The sequence below is a fragment of the Neophocaena asiaeorientalis genome, unplaced genomic scaffold, assembly GCF_003031525.2.
Source record: "Neophocaena asiaeorientalis asiaeorientalis breed wild unplaced genomic scaffold, Neophocaena_asiaeorientalis_V1.1 scaffold346, whole genome shotgun sequence".
NCBI lineage: Eukaryota > Metazoa > Chordata > Mammalia > Artiodactyla > Phocoenidae > Neophocaena > Neophocaena asiaeorientalis.
This window is the reverse complement of record NW_020175400.1, coordinates 1,442,004-1,459,202: the sequence shown is the minus strand read 5'-3', so window position 1 is coordinate 1,459,202 and position 17,199 is coordinate 1,442,004. Positions and strand designations below refer to the sequence as shown.

The 17,199-nt window shown below is 38.7% G+C and overlaps 1 protein-coding gene across 4 annotated transcripts in view; it reads right to left on the bottom strand.

The window, feature by feature from the left end:
* BLM (BLM RecQ like helicase) overlaps positions 1 to 13,438 on the bottom strand; it is a 91,769-nt gene extending 78,331 nt beyond the window's left edge. The window contains exon 1 of one of the 4 annotated variants that reach the window (XR_003006094.1): positions 12,327 to 12,457. Coding sequence is in view for 2 of the 4 variants with exons in the window: in XM_024766443.1 (XP_024622211.1) it covers positions 12,327 to 12,340 (14 nt within the window). In the remaining 2 variants the exon portion in view is untranslated. Of the gene's footprint in view, positions 1 to 12,326; positions 12,458 to 13,393 lie in introns of those variants that run through there. The other 3 variants (XM_024766442.1, XM_024766443.1, XM_024766441.1) reach the window with 3 other exon arrangements.
* Positions 13,439 to 17,199: the final 3,761 nt, after the last annotated feature.

Here is a 17,199-nt window from a genome sequence, read left to right as displayed (position 1 = left end):
AATCTACAAGGGGAAATGATTTTTTTAAAAAACACTTCACCTGTAAGAAAACTACATAAAACGGGAAGAAAGGAAAAATATAATACAAAGAAAAAAATAAGGTAGTAGATTTTAATCCAAAAATTTATGAATTATAATAAATGTAAACAGACTAATTGCCTTGATTAAAAGATTACAATCGAAATTTTTAAAATGATATCTAACTATTGTATTTGCTGTTTATTAGAGACACATCTAAAACGCTAGGTGTATAGCAAGGTTAAAAGTAAGAAGATGGAAAAAATATACATGAAGTAAAACTGATAGAATGACAAGAAGAAACAGAAAAAAGATTGTAATTATAGTATAAAATTAGCTCTCTCAGTAATCGACAGAACAAGTAACTAAACAATCAGTAACAACCCAGAGACTTGAATAACACAAATTTGACAACAGCAAAATGTACACATTCTTTTCAAGAACAGACATTTACAAAAGCTGACCATGTACTGGGTCACAAGGCATGTCTCAACAAACTTCAAAGGACTGACATCATAACGGCATGTTTCCAACCAAACGTAAATTAGCTAGAAATCAATAATAAAAAAGTTAACTAGAAAAAAACTGTTTTCATATCCACTGGAGATTCATACCTGAAGAAATAATATGATTATATAATGATGGTCTTTCTAACCCCAGTCATTCTTTAGTAGCTGGCATCATCATTTAGTAATTGGCATTCTACTATAAAGAACTTCCCCTTCTTCCCTACTTGTTTTCTATCAGTAAAGATTCTTAATTTATTCAGTGGGTTGTAATCCATAGTCATTATTTACGCTGATGCTCAAATTGTTTCATATATGGGCAGTGGGAATAGAATTCCTTCAAGCTGGCTCCTTTGTCCTTTTTTATTTTTAATTGCGCTAAAACATACCTAACATCAAAAATTTACCATCTTAATCGTTTTTAAGTGTACAGTTCAGTGATGTAAAGTATATCCACATTGCTGTGCAACCAATCTCCAGAACTTTTCTGCCTTGCACAACTGAAACTGTGTGCCCATTAAACAACAACTTCCCATTTCCCCTTTCCCCCCAGCCTCTGACAATCACCATTCTACTTTCTGTTTCTATGAATTTGACTACTTGAGTAGAATCATATAGTATTTGTTTTCTTTGTGACTGGCTTATTTCACTTAGCATAATGTCTTCAAGGTTTATTCATGTTGCAGCATGTGTCAGAATTTCCTTCCTTAAAGCCTGAATAATATTCAGTTGTATGTACATACCACATTTTGTTTATCCATTCATCTGTCGATGGGCATTTGAGTTGCTCCCACCCTTTGGCTATTGTGAATAATGCTGAAATAAACACAGGTGTACAAACATCTCTTTGAAACCCTGATTTCAATTCTTTTGGGTATGCACCCAGAACTGGAATTCCTGGATCATACAGTAATTCTATTTTTAATTTTTTGAGGAACTGCCATACTATTTTCCACAGCAGCTGCACCATTTTACATTCCCACCAACAGTGTGCACGAGTTCCAATTTCTCCATAATCCTCATTTCTCTACATCCTTACCAACAGTTGTTATTTTCTGGTTTGTTTTTTAAATATATATATATATTTATTTATTTATTTATTTATGGCTGCTTTGGGTCTTCGTTGCTGCGTGTGGGCTTTCTCTAGTTGCAGTGAGTAGGGGCTGCTCTTTGCTGTGGTGCGCGGGCTGCTCATTGCAGTGGCTTCTCTTGTTGCAGAGCAAGGAATCTAGGCTTGCAGGCTTCAGCAGTTGTGGCTTGCGGGCTCTAGAGCGCAGGCTCAGTAGTTGTGGCGCACGGGCTTAGCTGCTCCGCAGCACGTGGGATCTTCCCAGACCAGGGCTCGAACCCTAGTCCCCTGCATTGCCAGGTGGATTCTTAACCACTGCATCACCACAGAAGTCGTTTCTGGGGTTTTTGATAGTAGCTATCCTGAGTGTGACGCGATATCTCATTGTGTTTTTGATTTGCATTTCTCTGATGATTAGTGATGCTAAGCATCTTTTCAACTGTTTGTTGGTCATTTGTGTATCTTCTTTGGAGAAACGTCTATTCAAATCCTTTGCCTCCTTTTTCATTGGGTTATTTGTTATTTGTTCGTTTTAAAGAACTGTAGGAGTTCTTTACAGATTCTGGACTGGGGAAAGGGAGCAAGAGTGAGGCGTTACACAGGGGCATGAAGAAACTTTTGGGAGAGATGAATATGTTCATTGATCTGATTGTGGTGATGGTATCTCCTATATATCAAAACTGATCAAATCATAACTTAAATATGTGCAGTTTATTGTAGGTCAATAAAGCTGCTTCAGAAAAAGTAAACTCAAAGAGCATCTAGAAGACTGAAAAGTGTTTTGGAAATTTTACTTCCTTTCAGCCCCTTGACAACAACTAGAGATAGATGACTAAATCAGTGACTATAATATGAAGTATCTAATTAAAAAAAAAGAATTTCAAAGTTTTCCTTCCTTCATCTGAAACAATTTATTAGCATTGTGATTATCTAGACTCTTGAAGTTTGGTAGAATTTCCCTATGAAACCATTTGGACCTAGTGTTTTTTTTGTTTTCATTGGGATGGTTCTTTCAAAACTTTGTTTATTTTATGGAAATTGAGGTATTTAACTTGTAATCTTTACGGGGATCCATTTTGTTAAATTGTATTTCCCTAAATAATTATCCATTTCATATAAATATTCAAATATGTTTAGAGGTATGCAAATTAATCTCATATTTTAAAAAATTTCTTCTATATTATTGGGTTTTACCCCACTTGTCATTTGTTATTTTGCATTTGCGATTTCCTCCTATTTTCTTAAGTTAGCTATTAGTTTGCTGGCTTGTTAAATTTTTCAAGATACAAGATTTTGATTAATCACATGTTCTTCTGTTCTCTATCTCATTAATTTCTGTTTCTATCTTTATTATTTTTTAGCCTCTTGTGCTTTCGTTTGGTTTACTTTTTGCTCTTTTTCTAACTTTCCAAGTTTGGAATTTAGTTCATTTATTTTCCATCCTTCATTTATAATGCCTTTAAAGCTATAAATTTCCCCCCTTCACCACTACTTTATATGTCTTATAAAATCTGATTTGTTGTGTTTTCATTTCGTTAATTTTCAGGAATCCTTTATTTCAGTTTGTATTTCCCTTGTATCCAATAGTTCTTTTTTTTTTTTTTCCAATAGTTCTTTAATAGAAGATTTTTAATCTTCCAGATGGAAGGGGCTTTTCCTTTTTTTTTAATTTCATTTTAAATTTCTAGTTTTGTTGTACAATGATAAGGACTGTTCATAATCTTTCTACTTTTGGAAAATACTAATGTTTTCTTTCTGACCTAACGTATTGTAAAAATTAATAAAGGGAAACCTCATTTAAAATGGAGTTGTGAAGTCTTAAAGGGGGAGCTCTCCACACATGTACCTTCCTTCACAGCTTACTTCACGTTCTTGGGAGGGAAGCTTACTTTATTACCCAATTCTCTCCTTGTTGAGCAACAGTCCAGTCAATGAGAACTCCAACAACTCAGCCACTCTGAACGTTCACATTCCTCCAACGGACTGTGGTTTGGAGCAGCCCTTCGCAACTTCTCCTTTTTCTATATAAAGTAAGGTTGCTCTCCTTTGTTCTCCAGACCTACCCGTGGTTTGCTATAGTTTTCATGTCCTAAATGGCAATTCCTCTGCCATTACTGAATAAGCTCATTTTGCTAGTAAAATAACTGGCTATTTTATTTTTAAGGTTGATAATGTGAACTATTTTTAGAATGCAAAATGCACACTTGAGAAGACATATTATTACTGGACTAACCCTGCTACTTTTCCACTGGGTTTTAATTTTTCAAAGGAAAAAAAAAAGAGAGAGAGAAAGAAGGAGAGAGATGGATCCAGAAAATCCTCATGTTTGGAAATAAAGAAATATACTTACTGAAAAAAAACCATGGATCAAATAAGATAACAGAGTGGGCATTAGAATATATTTTTGAACTGGATAATAATGAAAGTCTACATATAAAAAAACTTGTGATACGCAACTAAAGAAGTAATTACAGGGAAACGTACAGCCTTAATTGTTAGAAAGGACAAATGAAAATTAATGAGTAGAAGGCATCTATCTCGTATCTCTTTCATTTGTGAAAATGAAAAAACAAAATAAGCCCAATGAGAATACAAAGAAGAAAATTATAAAGATAAGAGCTAAAATAATAAACATAAAATAGAGAGAACCAATAAATCAAGTTTGTTCTATGAAAAGACTTATCAAAGGGGCTTCCCTGGTGGCGCAGTGGTTAAGAATCTGCCCACCAATGCAGGGGACATAGGTTCGATCCCTGGTCCGGGTAGATCCCACATGCCACGGCGCAACTAAGCTCATGTGCCACAACTACTGAACCTGTGCTCTAGAGCCCGGCGAGCCACAACTACTGAGCCCATATGCCACAACTACTGACGCCCGCATGCCTAGAGCCTGTGCTCCGCAACAAGAGAAGCCACCACAATGAGAAGCCCACACACTGCAAAGAAGAGTAGGCCCCACTTGCCACAACTAGAGAAAGCCCACACGCAGCAATGAAGACCCAACGCAGCCAAAAATTAATTAATTCATTAATTTAAAAGACATCAAAAAGAGAAAAGGCATAAATAAACCAATATCGGGACTAAAAGAAGAAACTCAACCACATATAATATAGATATTAAAATATAGTAATAGGTTGTTATGAACAACTTTGGGCCAATAAAATTTAAAATTTAGATGAAAGGGACAAATTTCTTCACAAACTTATTTATCAAAACTCACTCAAAAAGAAACAGAGGGCTTCCCTGGTGGCGCAGTGGTTGAGAGTCCGCCTGCCGATGCAGGGGACATGGGTTCGTGCCCCGGTCCGGGAGGATCCCACATGCCGCGGAGTGGCTGCGCCCGTGAGCCATGGCCGCTGAGCCTGCGCGTCCGGAGCCTGTGCTCCGCAACGGGAGAGGCCGCAGCGGTGAGAGGCCCGCGTACCGAAAAAAAAAAAAAAAGAAACAGAAAGCCTAATAGCCTATAGCCATTTTAAAGAAATATCTGTGGCTAAAAATCTACCCATAAAGACAGCATCAACACCTGAGAGCTGGTGAATTCTTCTGAGCATTTATGACAATATTCCAATTTTTAAATGAAAAATTTATTTAAAATTCCAGTTTTATGAACGATTCCAAAGTACAGAAAGACTGAACCTCGCAACTCACTCTATGAAGCTATCATAATTTTGGTACAGAATTCTGCAAGGGCAGTTCAATGTGAAAAATTACGGGCTAATTCTTATGCATAAATGTAGCTGCAAAAAATCCCAAACAATATGTTAGCAAACCAAATCTAGTCATGTATAAAATATACTATGACCAAGTTGTATTGTCTCAGGAATGTATGATTGACAACATTAAAAAAATCAATTAATATAGTTTACCAAATTATTAAAGAAGAAAAATCATATGACTTTTCCCAAGAGCTGCAGAATAAGCATACAATAAAATCAAATATCCATTCACAATGAAATCCATTCATTATGAAAACTCTTATCAAGCAAGGAGTAAAAGGGAACTTCCTTAACCCTACAGAGGGGATATATAATTTAAAAATAAACAAACCTCCAATAAGGTGATATTTAGAAAGCTTTTCCTTTTAGATCAGGAACAGTACAAGGGTGCCCACTCCCACCACTTCCATATGATGTGCACTGGAAATTTAAGCCAGAGCAATAAAGCAAGAACAGTAAATAAACTGGAAAGAAGCAAGAACCTTAACGTTCACAAATGATACAACCGTGTATATAGAACAACTAAAAGAATCTTCAGATTAATGGAGGAGGAAAGCCTCAAGAAGCTGTAAAGGGCAAGGAAGCAGATTCTTCCCTAGAGCTTCCAGAAAGGAACACAGCCTTGCCAACACCTTGATTTTTAGCCCAACGAGACTCATTCAACTTCAGAACTACAGAACCGTATGATAATAAATCTGTGTTGATTTAAGCCACTGAATTTGTAGTAATCTGTTACAGCAGAAAACTAATGCAGTGAGTTTAGGTAGACTGCTGATATGAGGTCAATATACAAGTTAATTCTATTTTTATGTACCACCAATAAACCATTAGACAATGAAATTTCAGAAAACTTACCATTCACAATGGCATAAAAATTTAAATATCAAAAAAGTAAATCTACCAAACTATGTCTATGATTCCATTCAGAAAATTATAAATAATTATTAAGAGAAATTAAGGAGTAATCAAACAAATATTTGTACCATAATCATGACTGGAAGACAACAATACCGTCAAGATGCCAATTCTCTCCAAATTGATCTATAACTTCATGCAATTCTAATCAAAATTCTATTTTTTCCCCCTGGAGGAACTTAATAGCTGAGTGTAAAATTTATATGGAGATGCAAAATTCCAAAAATAGCCAAGATACTGTTGAATACCTATAGGATGAGAAGACTTGCTCTGGCAGACATATAAAGACTTATTAAAAAACTACTTTAAAAACAGTGAGATATTGATGCTAGGATAGGCAAACACCAGTGGAAGAGAATAAAGAACCCACAAGCAAGCCAATATAAAGACACTTAATTTATGACAAAAGTAGCATTGCAAAACACTATGGAAGGAGTCTTTTCAGTAAATCGTGCTAGAACATCGGATATCTACGTGGGAAGAAATGAAATTTAAATCCTACTTCACTCCATACACATCAATCATTTTCAAGTGAACTGCAGATCTAAATGTAAAGGGCAAAACAATAAAGTTTCTGGAAAATAATACAGAAGAATAATTTTATAACCTCCAAGAGATTTCTCAAACAAGATACAAACAGCACTAACAAAAAAGAAAAAGATTAGAAAAACTGAATTGCATTTTAATTGAGAATCTTACGCGTGCCAACTAGCTAAAACAGCACTAAGACTTGAGACACCTGAATATAAAGAAAAGCAATGTATTGATTAGCACAAAAGTCAGGATAATAGTTATCTTTGGGGTAGAGGATAAGACAGGGGCAGACAGGAGGCTTCCCGTTTTTTTCTTTTAGTTTTATTGAAGTATAGTTGCTTTACAATGTTGTATTAGTTTCTACTGTACAGCAAAGTGAATCAGCTATACATATACATTTATCCCCTCTTTTTTGGATTTCCTTCCCATTTAGGTCACCACAGAGCACTGAGTAGAGTTTCCTGTGCTATACAGTAGGTTCTCATTAGTTATCTATTTTATACATAGTATCAATAGTGTATATATGTCAATCCCAATCTCCCAATTCATTCCACCCCCGCTTTTCCCTTGGTATCCATAGGTTTGTTTACATCTGTGTCTCTATTTCTACTTTGTAAATAAGATCGTCTATACCAATTTCTTCAGATTCCACATATATGTGTTAACAGAGAGGAGGCTTCTGAGGGTGTTAGCAATGTTCTATTTCTTACCTGGGACACAGGTACAGAGGTGTTTGCTTTGATACACGTCATTAAACTGCTGTTTCCAGGGTCCCCAAAGACCACTTCCCCATGTTCAGTGATGAACAACCACAGGCATACCGTCCTAGCTCACAGCTAAGTTTTATTACAGCAACAGACAGTAAGGACACACCAAGAGAGCAACAAGAGGAAAAGACTCATCAGTCTGCAGGAATCCACGTGCTGGCTTCTACATGCTCTCTACCTCCCAGAGAGCACATTCTCTCTCAAGAAAACTGCAGCTACACGTACACAATGTTTTTGCCCTAGGAAACACACCAGAGATGCATTGTCTAGGGTTTTTATCCAGGGCTGGTCACAGAGGAACGCTTTAACACCAAAATTTCAGATTCTCAGAATGAAAGCAAGTGTTAGTGCCACAGGTGGGCAAAAGAACCTTATCAGCTTAGTAAAGGTTTCAAAACCCAAGTTCCCAGGCCTACTATGTTAACCCATTCCTGCACAGCTTATATAGATGTTTTCTGCACTTTTCTCTATGAAATATATAATATTTCACAACAGGGTGGGGGGAAGGGATAGTTAGAGAGTTTGGGATTGACATGTACACACTGCTATATTTAAAATGGATAACCAACAAGGACCTAGTGTATAACACAGGTAACTCTGCTCAGTATTATGTAACAACCTAAATGGGAAAAGAATTTGAAAAAGAACAGATACACGTATATGTATAACTGAATCACTTTGGCATACACCTGAAACCATCACGACATTGTTAATCAACTATATTCCAATATAAAATAAAAAGTTAAAAAATATTTCACAATAAAAGTATTTAAAAATAGTTGACTAAAATTATATTAAATCCACTTTTAAAAGCCACAGAGTAGAAGATATTTGCAATATATATAACTAACAAATAAATAACCACTATGTGGAATGAAAAAATAACTCCTACAAAATAAAAAGATAGACAACTCCATGGAAAAGACAGAAAACTTGAAGAGACACTTTTAAAAAGAGGAAACAGTCCATAAATACAAGGTGCTCAACTTCATTAATAATCCAGGGAATTAAAACCATAAGAAAATACATACACCTACCTGATAGACAAAAATTAAATACACAGTATCAAATATTAGAAAGGATGTGGAGCAACGGAAAGTCTAATAACACTGGTAAGGGACTTCCCTGGTGGCGCAGTGGTTAAGAATCCACCTGCCAATGCAGGGGACACGGGTTCGATCCCTGATCTGGAAAGATCCCACATGTCGCAGAGCAACTAAGCCCGTGTGCCACAACTACTGAGCCTGCACTCTAGAGCCCACGAGCCACAATTACTGAGCCCACGTGCCACAACTACTGAAGCCTGTGCACCCTAGAGCCCGTGTGCCACAATTACTGAGCCCACGCGCTGCAACTACTGAAGCCTGTGTGTTCTGGGTCCCGGATGCAGCAAATACTGAGCCCGTGCTCCGCAACAAGAGAAGCCACCGCAATGAGAAGCCCGTGCACCTCAATGAAGAGGAGCCCCTGCTCACTTCAACTAGAAAGCCCATGCAGCAATGAAGACCCAACGCAGCCAAAAAATAAAAATTAAATAAAATAAATAAATAAACAAACAAACACTGGTAGGAGTGCAACCACTTTTGAAGACAATTTGGCATTAGATCGAAAAGTAAAACCTATACATATCCTTAGACCCAACAGTTCTACTCTTAGTTATATACAAACTTATGAACATGTGCAGCAGGGAATATGAACAAGAACATTCACAGCAACATTAATAGCTCAAAACTGAAACCAGGGCTTCCTTGGCGCAGTGGTTGAGAGTCCGCCTGCCGATGCAGGGGACACGGGTTCGTGCCCTATTCCGGGAAGATCCCACATGCCGCGGAGCGGCTGGGCCCGTGAGCCATGGCCGCTGAGCCTGCGCGTCCGGAGCCTGTGCTCCGCAACGGGAGAGGCCACAACAGTGAGAGGCCACAACAGTGAGAGGCCCGCGTACCGCAAAAAAAAAAAAAAAAACTGAAACCAACCTAAATGTCATCAAAAGCAGGATGGATAAACTGTGGCACAATCATACAATGGAATATTCTATGGCAACAAAATGAATTTTTATTAACAATTATAAAATTATTTAAAAATTTAAAAAACCTGTATCTACAATATGGAAGAATCTCACAAACGTAATGTTGAACTAAATGAGAAAGACAAAGTAGAATACACAAACTACCATCCCATTTATAGAGTTCAAAACCAAGCAAAACTGCACTACATTACTTACAGGTTGCATATATGGGTAAATTAGGAAGACAAGAGAATTATTATTACATAAAACAGGAAAACAGTTACCTCTAGTGTAGGGAGGAGGTTATGATGAGGGAAGCATACTTCTGGGGTACTAGTAAGTACCCCAGATTTCTTGATTTGGATGACAGTTACATGTAATTATAATTTTATAATTATTCTTTACATTTATATAATTTTAATGTAAAATTAAACTTTATAATTTTTCTTTATATTTATATATATATATATACACACACACTACATAGTTTGAAAAATGTATCTACTTTCACATATGGAATTTTTTTAAAAGAAAATTAGCAACAAATAACAAAGGATTAATATTAAAAACACATAAAGTTCCTGTGAACAAATGATCAGGGAGTATAAACACATAGTTCACCAGAATATACACAGACAAAATAATCTCATGGAAAAATGTTCAATTCTTCTAATAATTAATAGCATGAAGCAACATTTCACACCTATTAAACCACAAAGGAGAGTGGGATAATGTGATAATTTACAAGATAAATGACTACCATGGAGACTGAGAAGCTACATGGAATAATTTAAAACTGAAAAAAACTCAGTAAATTATAAGTATATTAGGCTTACAGTAATAAATTTGCATAGTTAAAATTTAGAAAATTAAAAATTTAAATTTTATGAAAAAATAAAAATAGCTGAAGTGTTTGGAAGACAGGATTATGACTGCAATATTTTTCTTGACATTGAGAATATGATTCATTAAGATATAGGACTTGGGCTTCCCTGGTGGCGCAGTGGTTGAGAGTCCGCCTGCCGATGCAGGGGACACGGGTTCGTGCCCCGGTCCGGGAAGATCCCACATGCCGCGGAGCGGCTGGGCCCCTGAGCCATGGCCGCTGGGCCTGTGCGTCTGGAGCCTGTGCTCCGCAACAGGAGAGGCCACAACGTCCAAAAAAAAAAAAAAAAAAAAAAAAAGATATAGGACCTTTTAGACAAAGTAAACTCAATAGTTCCCTGCCATTCTAGAGAACAAAGTCTATATGTCATAACACCAAGAACTTCCATTAGTTGATTTTGACTTGTATTTTCACTCTGTGCCAGGGATTGTAGGAGGCACTAGAGGACAGAGAAAAGAAATAATTACTTCCTTCAATGAGCTTCTAGACTAGCAGGAAACAGACATGTCAATAAAAAAATTACAATGAAATGGGTAAGTCCTATAATAAAGTCTTTTCTTAAAAGTCTTATGGCTTCCCAGACGAAGGTAAAACTCAGGAAAATCATAGAGCAGTTTTCCAAAGAACACTGAATTGGATCTTGAAGGACAACTGGAACCTTCCAAACAGGGTGGAGGTTGTGAAGGGTAGTCTATACACTATTCATGCAAAGACTGAGGTAGACTAGCAGGTGGTTAGAGGAGACTGCTCAAAGGCCTCATGTATCATGCTACAGGCAATGGAGACCCACAGGGGCTTGTGGCATTTAGCTCCCCCAAATATTCTACAATTACACTGGACCTCTTTTTCTACCCTTCCTTCCCTTAAAAGAAATGTATACAGAATATAACCCAAAGCAATATACAGATGTAATGCAATCCCACAACATTTTTCACAGAATTGAAACAAATACTCCTGAAATTCACATGGAATCATGAAAGACCCCGAAGTGCCAAAGCAATCTTGAGAAAAAAGAACAAAACTGGAGGTACTGCCCTCCCAGACGTCAGACTATACTACAAAGCTACAGTAATCAAAACAGCAAGGTACTGGCACAAGAACAGACACATAGATCAATGCAACAGAACAGTGAGCCCAGAAATAAAACCCACACACCTATGGTCAATTAATCTACAATAAAGAAGACAAGAATATACAATGGAGAAAGGACAGTCTCTTCGACAAGCGGTGCTGGTAAACAAAAAAACCAATCAAAAAATGCGCAGAAGATCTAAATAGACATTTTTCCAAAGAAGACATACAGATGGCTAACAGGTGCATGAGAAGATGCTTAACACTGCTAATTATTAGAGAAATGCAAATCAAAACAAGAATGAGATATCACCTCACATCTGTCAGAATGGCTGTCATCAAAAAGCCTACAAATAACAAATGCTGGGGAATTCCCTGGGGGGCGGGGTCCAATGGTTAGGACTTCACGCTTCCATTGCAGGGGGCACAGGTTTGATCCCTGGTTGGGGAACTACGATCCCACAAGCTGTGGGGTGCAGCCAAAAAAAAAAACAAACCCAAAAAACAAATAACAAATGTTGGAGAGGAAGTGGAAAAAAGGGAACCCTTGTACACTCTTAATGGGAATGGTGCAGCCACTATGGAAAACAATATGGAAGTTCCTCAAAAACTGACAATTGAATTACCATTTGATCCAGAAATTGCACTTCTGGGTATATAACCAGAAAAAATGAAAACACGAATTCAAAAAGATACATGCACCATATTTCTCCTACTAGACTACAAGCTACTTTCTGACAGCAGCCTGGCTAACTAAACGTTGGCTCAATTTAATACTATTTACTATTCCTCACACAGAATACTCTATCTCCCGCCTTCTCCAATTTCTGGTCGCTCACCCAGTCTCTCTCATTACTGCCCGTTCATCTTGACAGGGGCACAGGAGTGCTATTTATCCACGCTGGTGGCACCAGGAGCTGTCAGGTACCTGCTCCATCTCAGGCCACTAGGTGTCCAAAGTGCCAAGTAACCTAAGGGCAGGTGAGGGGTAAGGGTGAAATCCCCATGTTGTGCAAGATGTTTTGGAGTCAGGCAGTTCTTAGTTCAAATCCTATTTCTAGCATTTAATCACCAAATGCCCTTTCATCACAGAGACAATTGTTTGTGCTTCAGAATCTCCATGTATAAAATGAGGACAATCTTATCCAGTTCTCTGGGTGGTTATAATAGAACCCTTACTATGTTGTCAAGTACTCTTTGAAGCACTTATTGCATATATTAAGTCGTTCAATAATAACAAAATCTCCAGGAGGTTGAGTAGGTCATTTCCCTCATATGACAAAAGGAAACTGAGGCACTTTAAGTAACAGCTGGATAGTCACATAGCTAGTACATGCAGGAGCCGGCTTCCGAACTCAGGCAATCTGATACAGTCTGTGTCCTTAACCATTTCCCTTTGCTGGGGTATTGCGAAGCTACAACTATAAGGTAAAGGGGTGCCGGGCACGTGGCACACAGTAGATACTAAGAATACATGCAGCCTGGCTCATGATTGCAGAAAGCCATAGACAAAGTACAGAGTTTTGGTTATCCCTCGGGAGGGAAATGGGGGTAGTGCCAGAAATCTGGGAAGTGACTGTTCCGTGCCAGGCATCTTGGTAGGCACTGGAGTACACGAACAAGAACATACTGGGTGCTAGGCCGGTTCTGCCACCAAGGTCCTGGGACAGCCTGGCAAAGCTCGCCCCCGCCCCCAGGCCTCTGTTTCCCCATCTGAGGATCTATGTGTGTCTGCGCTCTCCTTCCATGCTGTTCGCCAGACGAGAGGACTCAGCGGGCCTAGCCGAACCGGGGAGGGAAACGGGAGGAACCGGAGAGGCCTTCCTCTCCGGCCCCGGGCCGCGTGGCCAGTAGCGGGGCTGGGACAGGCGGACGGGCCCATAAGTCAGCGTGCGCCGGTACTCACCTCTCCCACAGTCTCGAAGCGGGCGGAACCACGATACAAACTGCCCGCGCCGCAGCCGCGCCCTGACGCCGCGCGCCAGCTCACTTCACGCCGGAAGTCGGCAGATTCCGATTGGCTGCGTCCTGAAGAGGCCGACCAATACCGTCGCCCCGTGGCACCTTTCCCCGCCCCTGTGGGCTGCTGGGACGGGGTCCCCGTAAGGGTCTGAGAAGGAAGGGCACGTATTCCCAAAGCCCAATCAGAGCCTGGAATGCAAGGTCAGATGACTACGGTTGACCCCAGCGCTTCCGGGGCTGGTGGGGTTCTTTGTTTTCAGTATGTTACGTGGCGTCGATAAAGACTTAAGTAAAGCACGCACCTGGAATTGGACCGTGGCGGTATTGAAAACCCCGGAGTTTAAGCGAGCCTTCCCACAGACCAGGCCAAGGCTCTACACCCTGATCTCTTTGGTTCTGACCGTCTGTCTCTGAGGCTTTGGCTGTCCTCTCCACCCTCCTGGTAACGCTGGCCTCTGCCCCACCCATTCTCTTCTAAATGAGCAACTGGAAATTGTCATTGACGGAGAAAGGGGTATCAAACTCAGATGCCTCTAGGGACGTTTGCAGTACCTGAGGTTCCAGCTGATTGTTTCCACGAGGGACTGTGGGCCCTGTGATGCCAGATCTTTCTTTTCTTCCTTCATTTCTCTTTTAAGAAAAACTTAAAATCTGCTTCTGCCCTGTTTTGTGTGTGATATCTGCCTTTTAAAAAAAATGTTACAAAAACAAAACCGAACGGTGCAGCCAATCAAAACGCATCGCTGTTAAATTACTCTGTAGGAAAAAGCAAAAGCAGAGTAAGTTAAGCAGACTTTTAATAGCAAAAAAGGCCACATAGGAAGCAGGATAGGGACAAAGCCCAGGTGTGAATAATTTACCAAAAGAATAAAGCCTCTAACATTTAGACTCAAAGGGTACACAAGCTATAAGAATGCTGACCCATGTTATGGAGGCACCTAGGATGGCAGATTTGCACACACACAATGAAAGGTATGGAGCCCAAAAGAATCAGATATTCCAGAAGGATGTGCTAGACAGCACCTTGTTTTTCACTGGATACTCAGTACTATGTTTTTTAGACCATTTCACAGTTTTTCACAGTTTTCCTCTACATTACACAGTAATAAAAGAGAAAACTACTGGTACACAAACAGATGAAGCTCACAGATACTATGTTCAGGGTAAAAAAAGGCAGACACAAAAGAGTATATACTGTATGATACCAGCTTACTCTGGGGGTAGAGGTAGACTAGATAGACTTAGTAAGGTAAGGCTTTCAGAAGGGGTCCTGATACCTGCGAGATAAATAACAGGTATGATTTAAAGGCAAAGGCCATGAAACTGGAAAGACTAAGTAAGGTACTTTTGAGAAACTGTCAGGAAAAGGGGAAATAGAAATGGTACACAAGAGGAAACAGATAACAGACCTCAAGTTTGGACTTCACTCTGAAGGTAAATGGCAATTGTTGAATTTGGGGGCAAGTGGGATAGGGAGAGTCTTATGTACTAATCTTAAGTAAAATCAATGATTTTACATATATATATATCTCCACCACGCAAATCAAGTTATATACCATTTCCAGCACCCCATAAGATTCTCTTGTGGAGCTTCCTTTGTGGAGGCTACCTCTGCCCCCAGCGTAAGCTGGTATCATACAGTATATACTCTTTTCTGTCTGCCTTTTTTTTACCCTGAACATAGTATCTGTGTGCTTCATCTGTTTGTGTACCAGTAGTTCATTCTCTTTTATTACTGTGTAATGTAGAGGAAAACTGTGAAAAACTGTGAAATGGTCTAAAAAACATAGTACTGAGTATCCAGTGAAAAACAAGGTGCTGTCTAGCACACCCTTCTGGGATATCTGATTCTATGAGGGCTCCATACCTTTCATTGTCTTTAAGGTAAAGAATAACTCTGTTAGTTTTTTAAAAGACCTATTCTTGTGTATAGAAATGCAAATTGTGTTCAAGGAGATGTATTTTATTATTGCACTGTGGGTCTGATCAGTTCTGCCAGGTTTTGCATCTATTTGTAAAGCATTTCGTTATTCCTCATTTGAATATATATGTGCGTGCGGTACTTTGAATTTTCCTCTGAACTTTGTAATATCTTTCTGGGTCTCTCATTAATTAATGACTTAAGTAAAACCTTTGACACATTCATTTTATATCTGTGTGAGTCATGATTATACTAGATTTTTAAAATTATTCTTTAACAAGTGTATGCAATTGTATAAACACACCACAGTTTATTAATCCATTCATCTACTGATGGGCATTTGAGTTTTTTCCCTTTGCCTATTATAAAGCCACTATGGACGTTTTTGTATAGGTCTTTTTGTGAATATATGCATTAATTTTTCTTGGGTAAGTATCTAGGAATGGGATTTCTGGGTCATAGGGTAACTGGTAAAAATGGACTTGTTTTCAAAGTGATTGTACCATTTTACATTCCCACCAACACTGTATGAGTTTCTTATTTTCTGCATCCTTGCCAACACTTGGAATTGTCAGTCTTTTCCATTTTAGCTATCTGTAGATATTCTATGGTATCTCATTGTGGTTTAATTTACCATATGTTTTTATGAGGGAAGGGACTGAACAGAAAGCTCTTTCTGGCTGTTATGTAGAGAATGATATTTGTACACCAAAGCTCATAGCAGCATTATTCGCAATAGTCAAAATGTGGAAAGAAACCAAGTGCAGATGAGTGGATAAACAAATGTGGTATATACATGCAATGGAATATTATTTGGTCTTAAAAAGGAATGAAATATATGCCACAACATGAATTAACTTCGAAGACATTATGCTAAATGAAATAAGCCATTCACAAAAAGACAAATATTTTATGATTCTACTTATATGAGGTACCTAGAATTCAGAGAGAGAACACAAAATAACGGTTACTAGGATTTGGGGGTGAGGGGGTGTCATAAGGAGTTACTGTTTAATAGGTAGTGTTTCTGTTTGGGGTGATGAAAAAGTTCTTGAGATGGATAGTGATTATGGTTGCATAACAATGCAAATGTAATTAATGCCACTGAACCGTACATTTAGAAATGGTTAAAATGGTAAAATTTATATCACATACACTTTAACGCACACACACACAGATGCACATACGTGCACAAACCTGGTGTTCCAGTTCTGAGAACTCAGCAGTGGCAGCTCCTGTCTCAACTGTAACTGCAGAATTTTAATTTATGGAAGTGATTGGGTGACAGCACGGAGAGAAGTGATGCCATTGAAAGAAGAATTTATTACTTATGTTTCCCAAGAAGAGGAGGCACACCACATGTGGCCACATGGGGAAGCATCAGGTTTGGTCAAGAGGCAGAAAGGAGCAAGGGGAAAGCCAAAGTCAGAGCCTTTACTGGGGTTTCTGCAGGAAAGGCAAGCTATAGCGGGGAAAATAGCTTAGGATCGGCTAAATAGTTCTTTTGAACTGTGGGGGACAGGAACTGTTCCTAGATGTCTGGTACCTGGCCTTGGGTTGATTTAGGGCAGGGGAAATATTGACATGTTGTGTGGGATTAGATAAAGGAGGTAGGTGGCTGTGGATATGAACTCGAGATTGGTTGGAGAGTCTGTAATATGACTTGCATGCTCACAAAAGCAGGATTGTAGGGGAGATGTAAACAACCTTGGTTATTAATTTGGCCCTGTGGTTAATAGATGTCAAAAGGCTAAATACAGAATCTAAGAAAACACAAAACAATTGGCCCTGTGGTTATCTGGCATCACTTTAAGAAACTTTGGGGTGAT